This window comes from Haliotis asinina, chromosome 11, assembly GCF_037392515.1.
Source record: "Haliotis asinina isolate JCU_RB_2024 chromosome 11, JCU_Hal_asi_v2, whole genome shotgun sequence".
Lineage (NCBI taxonomy): Eukaryota > Metazoa > Mollusca > Gastropoda > Lepetellida > Haliotidae > Haliotis > Haliotis asinina.
Window position 1 is genome coordinate 13,128,346 of NC_090290.1, and position 11,321 is coordinate 13,139,666.

General features: G+C 39.0%; 1 protein-coding gene across 1 annotated transcript; it reads right to left on the reverse strand.

Moving 5' to 3' along the window:
- Positions 1 to 1,034: 1,034 nt before the first annotated feature.
- LOC137255276 (ankyrin repeat domain-containing protein 29-like) lies at positions 1,035 to 11,321 on the reverse strand. The gene is made up of 3 exons (XM_067792728.1): positions 11,268 to 11,321; positions 9,448 to 9,628; positions 1,035 to 1,882 (listed from the first exon to the last, which is right to left on the reverse strand). The coding sequence occupies exons 1-3, from the start codon at positions 11,319 to 11,321 to the stop codon at positions 1,035 to 1,037; spliced, it is 1,083 nt and encodes a 360-aa protein (XP_067648829.1).

Sequence of the window (11,321 nt, forward strand, 5' to 3'; positions counted from 1 at the left end):
CGACGTCCTTGTTAGGTGTACTTGCATTCAGCCAAGTTCAGTTATACATGGTGATATCAAAATTGTTAAATTCAGCAGTTTAACTGCAAGTGGCAAAACAAGGTAAAAACAGGCTATATATTGAACTATATATATATATATTGAACTATATATATATATATATACATATATATATATATATATATATATATATATATATATATATATACTTGTAAGTGGCAAAACTAGGTAAAAACAGGCTATATATTGGTGTGTGTGTGTGTGTGTGTATATATATATATATATATATATATATATTTAGTGAAGGCAGATCACCATACTAGGAACCATGGGAACGTAGAGTACATTACATTTGCTTCCTGCATAAACCCTAGCTGGATTTACACCATCTATTCAACAGTTAGCAATTTAGAAAGTCTGTTCATGTGTTAAAAGACACATAGTCTACAGTTTAAAATATGACAAGTCTGAATGTACTGTGAATGTTTGTACGTAGACTTACGAAACCTTTCAGGAGGACAATAATTTCCATGGGTTCGGGAGTGCAAGTTGTGTTTTTGAACAGATGAAGTTTGTTTGAAGCAACACTTGGTCATCATAGATGATACACACAAACTAATAAGAAACACAGCCATGGTGCAACTTATCAGAAACGCAACGGGAAGAAATAAATACAAGGTACATTAGGACGCACGGAAGAAAATATTACATGGATACAGGCAGATCAAAGTAAAACAATATTCCTGAGGGTTCCATCCTTTAGTCTTAAGAGGATGACCCTACAGTATTACCATCAAAGTTCTCACAAACAGTACTGAATAGTTTTTAGTTTTGTTCAGGAATTGGCATCAACTTTTCTTTGAGTTTAAGTTCCTTCAATGGACAAAGGGGGAAATGTAAATTCCCCAAATATAAAAAAATCATCACTTCATTAATCGTTTGAAATGCCTGCCACGTTTTCAGATCAAGAGCTGGTTCGGAAACGAAATGATTATTGACGAACGAACGGACAGACGTGGTGTTCATGATGCCACTCATTTCACTGGACACCCTTGAGAAACAAGAAAATTATACACATGATACTTTTTGAGAGTCATGGCTATCATGGCTGCTGTCTGCCCGCTCTTGTTCCTGTCTTTAATGTTGACCATGCTCGTTATGTGTTCCACTAGACCCACATTTCCACCCAAAGAGGAATAGTGAAGGACGCTGTTGCCTGTATTATCAACTTCTGACACATTAGCTCCTTTTCTCACGAGGATCTCGAACACGTCTCTGTGCCCGGCAGATGCAGCCACCATTAAAGGGGTCGCACCACCCCTTCCTCTCCTGTTAATAATATTATCAAGACTGCATAGTGAAAGTAGATACTTTACCATACCCCGGTTGCCCCCTTTGCAGGCCCAGTGCAGGACGTTATCTCCGCTATCATCAACTTGTGACACATTAGCTCCCATACACACGAGGAACTCAAAAACGTCTGTGTATCCCCGATATGCAGCCTGCATGAGTGGAGATACCTTGTTCTTGTTAATGTCAACGCCATATAGTCGGAGCAAACACTTCACCATACCCACATGTCCGCCCTTGCAGGCCCAGTGAAGGATGTTCTTACCATCATTATCCACATCTGACTTGTTAGCTCCTTTTCTAATTAGAAAGTCAAATATTCTGCAATGTCCTCCCTGTGCCGCCACCATGAGTGGTGTTTTTCCATGATTCCCGTCTCTCCTGTTGATGTCGACCAGACCCTGGGACAGGATGCTTTTCGCTTTGGTCAGGTTCCCCTTCCTGCAGGCAGCGTGAAGTGGGCTGCCCGTTATTGTCTCTTCTTCGTCACCGTTTTGCCGTGGATATTTATCAGGGACGTACTGCTTCTCATCTGTGAATGTATATATGATAATGATACAATGGATTCAGTTGGGTAACATCTGCTATTATGGTAAGATACTTTTGATACAAAAGGAATTAGAATGAGTGAGTGAGTGAGTTTAGTGTTGGAACCGAACGCGCAGAGGTTTCAATTGTAATATAGTCGCCATTAATTTAGTACAGCATGTCTCTCATTTTCAAACGCAGTAGGTTTATTTTCCATTCTACCATGACCCATCGTCGCGTCTGTGAAGGCAGTGTCTGGTGCCTTTCATATTTTTTACACTTTTCAACATAAATATATTTTGTCTAAAGAAACAAACAACTGTTTATTCAATGCAATAATGTAATGCCTAAGAGCTTGTTTTTATCATCCTAACTCTACACGACTGAAACCAGCCTATTGTTGTGTTTCCCGTGATACTCTACCCCTTCGGTTACACAATAATGGAATCGTCTGACCTACTTATTTTCATGGAAGTAGGGTTACACAACAGTTTGAAATGGCAGAGCAGTGCTCCGGTGGTTCAAGTTTTTACATATAGATATTATTGTGACATGATGGAGTATGGGTAGCATAAATTTGGTGTTTCGCGAATTACCCCTCTAAATGGAAACAAAATTACCATATTCCAGGTAGGTAAATGTTTACTAACGTTTTGCCGCACAATTTTGTGTAGATCAGGGTGTATTTTGGCAAGGCATTCTGATTTATGTGTTAGATATTGTTTAGGTTATGGTCTGTGTATTGTATTTGAATGTTTTCATAATAGAGGGTGAAAATCCCATTGAATTGGGGAGGAAATGTCATATAATTGTATTTTTTAAAATTTGAAAAAATGTTTTTTATTAACATTTCCGTCACGTCTGTTGAGTTCATACCAGTCATGTAGGTGGTCAAGCTGAAGTAGTGCGGCAATCTTGTATATACATGCGTAGTGAATCGCCGTGAAATCAGACGCATGTTCAATCCATGTGGCAAATTCCCGAGTCAGCGTCAAAATCCATGGAGCTGTTGTTCTGACCCGCCATCATTGTGGTCAAATAGAGGTAGTTCTCACAATAAGACTTGTTATTGCGAAGTGAAACGGCCTAAAATCAGATAGCGTCAATCCAGAATTGATGCTGTCTGATTCCAAACAGAATGCAGTATTTTCTTGAGTCATGGTAGAATCAGCAATATTCCAGCTATATGGCGGCGGTCTGTAAATAATCGAGTCTGGACCAGACAATCTAGTGATCAACAACATGAGCATCGACCTGCGCAATTGGGAATCGAGAACATGTGTAAACCAAGTCAGCAAGCCTGACCACCCGATCAAGTTAGCCGCAATACCGGCTTTCATTGGAGAAAACTACAGTTCGACACTCCCGTAATGACAGCTCTGATGAGATGTCCATTGGACACCTCCAGCAGTGACTATCGGACCCCGGTAATGCTTGCGACATCTGACATTTCTCTGCCTCAAAGGCCTCTGCACTGTGGTGATTGCCTTATTGGTCTCTGGTGATCGCCAGTGTCTGTCCGTATCCTTTCCGCATCCCTAGTGAAACAATTTGGCAGGTGATGACGGACAATCTGCCGATTTTGCCTCATTGCCTTTCACTGCGAGGCCAGTCGCCTGTGCTTCCAGTGGCTTGGCCTGCAGGCGCAACAGTGTTCGAACATAAAACAGAAAAGTGAATTGCAATATGTCTTGCAGGCTGGCCAGCATTTAGTCTGCTTGAAGCCTGGTCCATCTGTTCCCTTGATAATTGTGGCATGTCGCTAGTGTCGAACAGTGAATGGTGCATGTTGGGTGGCTCTTCTCATATGGGATGACACCTCGGGATGCACAGGCATTATCATTTTCATGAAAAATACACAATAACCTATTTGTATCATTACTTTAGTAACTGCGGTTTGTCGATATGCTTTTTGTATTAAATACAGAATCTGAAACCAAATTTTCTTAAACACTGGCTACGAACCAGGTCTATCTATCATACAACAAGTGAAAAAAAATGAAGTAGTGATGAAGCACGTCTGGCAGTTTGTTTGGTAGATTCACGTTTTTTTTTGTTGGTTCATGCAACATACAAACAGGCTGTAGATCTTGAACAACTGAAGGGAGAACACCACACTAGTGTGTGAGGTTATGGTCACATTGAGAATATTTCAGCCATGTTGTGACTTAAACTGTCATAAATCGAAATAGATAGAGGCTGTAGATCGCCAGCAACTGAGAGTTGATCATCATACATGGGTCAAAGGAAACTTACAGTGCCTTTGTTACTTGCATCGACCCTAGCTGGATATATACTATCCCATCAGTGGCCAGTGTTGGAAACATTAAGCCGTAATTAAAAGTGCCAAAACCTAAGTTGTAAAACTCTGGTAAGCTTCAATGTAACTTTGAAAGTTTTGAAAGGCATATTAGTTATTGCAAAGAGTTTAACAACCGAGACGTATGCATATAATTGCATCAGGTACTGCATAAAGTGAGTGAGTGAGTGGGTTAATATTTAATGTCACATCGGCAATATCTCAGCCATATTGTGACAACGACAATTTTTATATGGAATATGACAAAAAAAATTGCAGAAAATAATCTCTTAGTAAAACTCCTAGGGTATCACAAATATGGATATATAACTAGCACAGAAAAGTAAACCATTCTCACAATTAAAGAAGACAGTACACGATAACACACGGTCTTTAGATCGCCAATGACTGAAGGTAGGTCACCATACTAAGGACCATGGGGACCTGCATGGACCTTAGCTGGAGTTACATCAACCCCTCAGCATGCTTGACCGTGATTCTCTCATCACAAGGAATGCAGAACGGATGCTTCTTGCTGTCTAAACCAGTCTACACAGTGCCTAAGAGATAATAAGAAAAAATACCGCTCAGTACCTTGCACACAGACAGACCTTCTGGATCGAGTCTTCAAACATCGTTGCCTAAATGTACACATCTCAGATGAACAGGAACCAGTCAGGACCTTCAAACAGTAGACAAAAGTATAAATATAAGATGAGCCCAGATATTTCTTCAGTTGTAAAACTCCTGTACATCTCCACAAGATCTTATGCCATTAACGGCTCTTCAGGTGTACGATGAAAACCAAGTTTCATCATAGATGATGCACAATTGTAATGGTTATGTTGTGATGATGATTATGGCATTACAGTTAGTGGTAATAGCGGGTGACGTAAAACGTAGTCATGGGAGACACTCGGTAGATGACTGGTTCTGTAACTATTTAAATTTATTCTGTATCTACAACATTTCTCGTCACTATATGACTGCAATATTGCCGATGTGACTTTAATTATAACTCACTCACTCACTCAGTCAGTCAATAACTGTAACGTCTTCTCATATTGACGACATAGCTATTACAGTTGTGCGTCATCTATGACGAAACTTAGATTTCATTGTACACCTGAAGAGCCGTTTTGGAGATATACTGGCGTTTTTGCAAGAAGAAATATCTGGCCTCATCCTTCACATATTTATTACCTGTACATCTTTGGAAATTATTTACTTACATGTGTGTATGTTCTTGTTCAAACACCATATTTTTTAATCTTCGGCGTGGCTGAAATATTTTGAAGATATTTTGTTACGGTTAAGAATTTGATTTGATAAAAGGTGTAAGAAATCCCCTATGAACCAGCAAATATAATACAGTAAACTCACCAAAGTCTTCGTGCGAGAGAGAATCATTTATGCAGAAGGTAACACAGTGATCAGTCTGGCAGTGCCGACCAGGTGTTGACAAATGCAGATATATATATGTGGGTCACATATATGGGTCACAAATATATATGTATATATGGGTCATTCACAGTTTCAAGAACACGTGTGGAGAGATCCGGAACAATGGATCCGGAAGTCGACAAATAGAAAGCTAAGGGCAGATAACTCCAAAGTACTTCCGGAAAGCCTACTGCCAAAATCCTAAAAATGCTGACCATCTTTTATACGAAAATTGACCCATCAGAATCATTATTCAAAACACTAAACGTTGTGACCCAATAATAACTAATTAAGCCTGAGAGCCAATTCAGGGCTCAACACCTGGAAACCCGTGCTGATTGCCTGGCTGATCGTGGCGAGACTAATTAGGGCTATTCAAGCCTCATATCCCTGGCAGGTTTCGGTGATTACAGGATCATACGAGCAAGCCCTGATTGTTTAATTCTTCAATTGCGTTGTAAAGATATGTGTTGAAAGAAAACAGGTGTGAATACATGTCATACATGGAACGTTTTACGCAATTTTGTTATACATTCTCTTGTTGGCTTTTGGTGGCATGTACATATGTATTTTCTTAACACATGTTTGTAAGGCATACTTAAACAAATTGACCTTCCCTTATCATTGTGTGAGGTCAAATTGTTCCAAACATCTATGTCACTGTCAGTAATTTACGCTTAATAATCTTCTACGAATGAAGCATTTTCGCTGATACATGCCAATATTTGTTTTGAGTGCAAACGAGGTTCAGAAGATTGACAATGGTCATGACTCCATAAAATAGGTTGACCAATTATACAACAGCGCATTGGTTTGTTTTACACTTGTCACGGGACACAACTTTACCTGGACATGCATTCTGCCAGAGCCTGTTTTTTTTCGATTTTGAAAGAGCTGTTCAAATATCTCATTAATGTAGTCTGAATAATTATATGCATAGGTATCAATTCCGTAAATGATGTATTATCCGCCTTTTATTGACGATGGAAGTGATAGGCGTGATAATTACAATGGATAAGATAATTACAGAGATCAAACTTATGTAAATTCCATTGAGAAATCAACATGAAACTTTCAACAAAATCTTCCACTTACCTTTGCGTAGTATATATATCTATATATATTCTCGATACAAGAGTTATCACGTCCTATTCGTTTATGTATTATTATCAACTTTAGAAGTATGAAAAATCAATAGTCGAAATTGAGTTAGGTCTTAATTAGTATCTTGGTTTATTTTAAATCTATACGAATATGGCTGTAATACAGTTTTGCTATTTATGTCTATGATAACATTATATAAACTATTTGTTTGATATAATTTCAAAGGAGCAGGTTTTGTAACCCTGTCACCTTAACTCAATCAATGTGCAAAAATAGAATTTTAGCATGCACTCCCAATGACGAGTAACACTTATCTCCTGTATCAACATCTCATAATCCCCTTTCTCGCAGACATGTGTTCATTTACCTGTATAAGCCCATGACATTGGTAGCAATTGTTATCAAAACATTTTAATACTTCTTCCGATTAACACAGAAGGTAACCTCACTCGTAAGAAAAGCTAATCATTGATCAGTACTGCAAATTGATTGCAATTATAGCTACAGTGCACATTTAAAATGTAAAGCACACATGCAAGGTCAAACTCCACCTCATGAGTCTTTGGTTCTTGTTCTTCATTTCGTGAAGAAAAGTCAAGGTATTGTGAACAGGAAAATCTACGATTGGCATTGTGGTGGTACCAAGGTACACTACAAAATCCTGTAAAGCTAACAAAAGACTAAATGTCTCTTTCTCAATGGTAGAATACTTTCTTTGGTGCTTGTCAAATTTCTTTGAAAAATAACAAACTGGACGTTCAATTCCTGAATCATCCTCTTGAATTAGGACAGCACCTGCACCAACATCACTTGCATCCATTTGGAATTTAAATGATTTCTCACAATTTGCTGCCTGTAATACTGAAGAATTGATGAGTATGGCTTTAACTTTTTCAAATGCAGTCTGACAACTGCTAACCCATTTGAATTTTGCCTGTTTCCTCAGAAGGTTAGTGAGTGGAGATACAACATTTAAGATGTTTTGACAAAAAACTTTCTGTAAACGCCTTCTCTCTTAGATTGAGGTACTGGAAAATGTACAGTTGCTTCAATTTGAGCATGAACTGGTTGTACCTGGCTGTGCCCAAAAACATGCCCTAAAAATTCAATTTGTGTCTTCCCCAATTCACACTTGAGATATTCACAGTCAACTTCGCCTCCATCAGTCTTTCATAGAAAGTATGAGTCCTTGTCAGATGGTCACCCCACTCCATATCGTAGTCGATGACATCATCTGTGTAGGCCTCGACCCAGTTAATGCTGATGTGACATTGTTGACGAGTCTCTGGAACGTCCAAACGGCGTCACCTTGTATTGATACAGTCCATCTGGTGTAGTGAATGCGGATATTTTCTTTGCATGGTCTGTGAGTCAAATCTGCCAGAAGCCCTTCAGTAAGTCAAACTTATTTATATATTTAGCTTGACCAATGCAGTCAATATAATCGTCCATTCTCGGAATACGATACGAATCAGCTGTTGAGAGTGCACTGACAGCTTTCATGCCAGCACAGCAGCGCCAACCATCTCCTCTCTTCACCACAAGAACACATGGTGAACAGTCACTGGATTCAATAATGTCATTGTCCAGAATGAATTTCACCTCTTTCTGAAGAACGTATGGGATTCATCCGATATGGGTGTTGTTTTACAGGCACAGCATCACCTACATCTATATCATGGCCAACAACATCAGTTCGACTAGGCACATCAGGAGATAAGTGAGAGAACTCAAATCTGAGTGAATCAAATCTGACATCTGAACTTTCTGCTCAGGTGATAAATGTGACATTTTCTCATCAAGGTGAGCTCACACATCAGAATTTATCAACTTTGGTGAAACATTATCATTAAGATCATCAAACTTCACATTGCTAGCACAATAATCAATGTTGTCAAAATTTTCAAATTGTCTTTAGTACAATCTAAAACTGGGGAGAGTGTGGCAATACAGTTGCCATGTTTGGTTTCTAACCTGTAATGATATTTCTTAATCATGTTCACATAACACGATCTCTTCTGTTTCCGATGACCAGCCGTCTGGACGACATAGTCTGTGTTACATATGGACCTTGATATCTTGCTCTCAGTGGTTGACCAGGAAAAGGAAGCAAAACTAACACTTTCTCACCACAAGTAAAATTTCTCTCGTTGGACTTTCTGTAATAATTCTGTTTCATTTTTCTTGCGAAACTTTCAAGTTTTTTCTTGCCAACTCACTTGCTTTTGATAGTCTGTCCCTAAATGTAGACACATAGTCTAAGAGATTGATCTTAGGTCTGTCATTGCGCCATTGTTCTTTTAAGTGTATTCGTGACACACGCACACTGTGACCAGATACAAGCTCAAAGGGGCTAAACAGTAAACTTTACTGAATTGACTCTCTGACAGCAATAACAACAAATGCACACCCTCATCCCAACCTTTCTCTGTCTCAAAACAATATGTCTAATACTACTGTTGGCAGTGGTACACAATCAATAATAACTGGAATAACTGAAAAGCTGGAATGGGTTGTAAGGAAGCGGAAGGAATTTTCTGATTTGGTTTTCCAACAATTTGGCAAGCATGACAGGTCTTGCAAAATCCAGCCACATCTTGTCTCAAACTGTGCCAGAAGAAATGTGCCAAAATTTTCTCACAAGTCTTGTTTATACCCAGATGACCTGCCATGGGAATTTTGTGTGCGAATGAAGGTACATGTTTTTAAAATAATTTTGATACCACAATGGTGCGGTTTCCATTTATCCTCCACAGGAACATCCAATGACCTATATTTCCTCATCAGAACACCCTCCTTGTTGTAATAACAAACTAAAACCTTGCCAACATCCTCAAAAGCAACAGCCTTAAGAGCCAACTTCTGCACTTCAACATCCTCACCCTGTGCACTAATGGCTGTTCTCTGGAATGAATGTGTTCACCACCTGACAAACTATCTGACATATCAACGAGTCCTCAAGAGCTACTACTCTTTGATAATAAGTCACCCATCTCTACCTCACACAGAGAATGATCCATGAATGTACCTGACAAATCATAAATGGTATCATTCTGCAAAGAAGTCTTGGAAGAAATGCCTTTCAACATTGAACGAGTCGCTGTACAAGAAGGAAAAAATAACAGGAAATACATACTCCAACCTTTCTGAACTCTCCAGTGATAGTGACAATTTGATCAGTGCCAACTTTGGCCCCCATAAAATCATTACTGATTAACAAATTGACACCCGGAACTCAAAAAAGGTAACAAAAACCAACTTTCACCTCACCTGAAATCAGATCTGAAGTCATATTCACAGAATGGAGAGGAGCAGAAGACCTGCCACCTGTACCCTGAAACAAAACATCTGTGTTAGCTGAAGACTCATCAGAAAAAGGCAACATGTCCTTCAAAATCACAGATAAAAGAGCTCCAGTATCCCTCAAGATAACAACGGACCCTGGGGTAGAATTATCTCTCATAAGTGACACAGAACCCTTAGACACAAAGGGTAAAAAACTCCCTCCGAACTACAGGATCTGGAGACTTACTCCCACAAACAAAACATTACTCAGAACCACCTGGAAAGAGAGGCTTAGGTGCGATGGACTCAAAAGCATTTTGGTAACCTGCAGCCTGATTTCTATTTAAACTGGAGTATCATGCAGGAATCAAATGACCTGGCTTCTTACAATATGCACAAACAGGATCAGAACCACCGGTAGTCTTAGGCTTAGACTGAAAAGAATGTGACTGCTTGCCACTAGCATATGAAACAGATGGGTCCAAGGACGATGGCGCAATGGCTTGTGCCACTGTCATTGGATCAAGAACAATATCGTTTTGATTACCACACAACTGTTCTATTTTTACAGCGGAAGATAACGCCATACTAGCATTCAAAGGTTGTATTATTTAGCAAAGAGAGAAAGTTATACAAAGTCACAAGTCAATTTCACAATACAAATTTCAAATACAATATAAATGAGACAAAATCTAATGCAACGGGTCACAAAATATAATATAGAAAAATCACCAAAGTCTTAGTGCGAGAGAGAATCATTTATGCACAATGTAACACAGCGGCAGTGCTGACCAGCTGTTGAAGGATGCAGAAAGATATACACCAAAGTGAATGTGTGTCCGTGTCCGTCCCAACACTGCAACCATATATATATGAATTTACTACACTGACCACTGTATTAAGATACGCTGATACAATATTCAGCCTAGAAATGGACCTTCTCTTTGGGCACTAATAAATCTTTCCCTCCTTCCTAGTGTTTCTCAACAAAAAGAATGTCTTGTCAAAGTGGGTGGTCATGTCAGGATAGTTTCTACACAAACGCATCCGAAATTGAAGTTATGTCTGACGCATGTCCCTGTTTTGCCTTGTTTATTCTCGTAAACCTTCACGTTAACATCCATTTGCCTTTGCTCCTCTTCAAGAACACGTGATATCATAAATATTTGAGATTCATAACATTTGCTAATAATTAGTCCCCAGATTCTAACGATTATTTTTGTATCATTATGGACAGAGGTGTTATGATTTTACTTACATCTGAATGACTTCTTGTGAGACTGACAACTCCTTTCTTCTTGTTGGTCTTCAT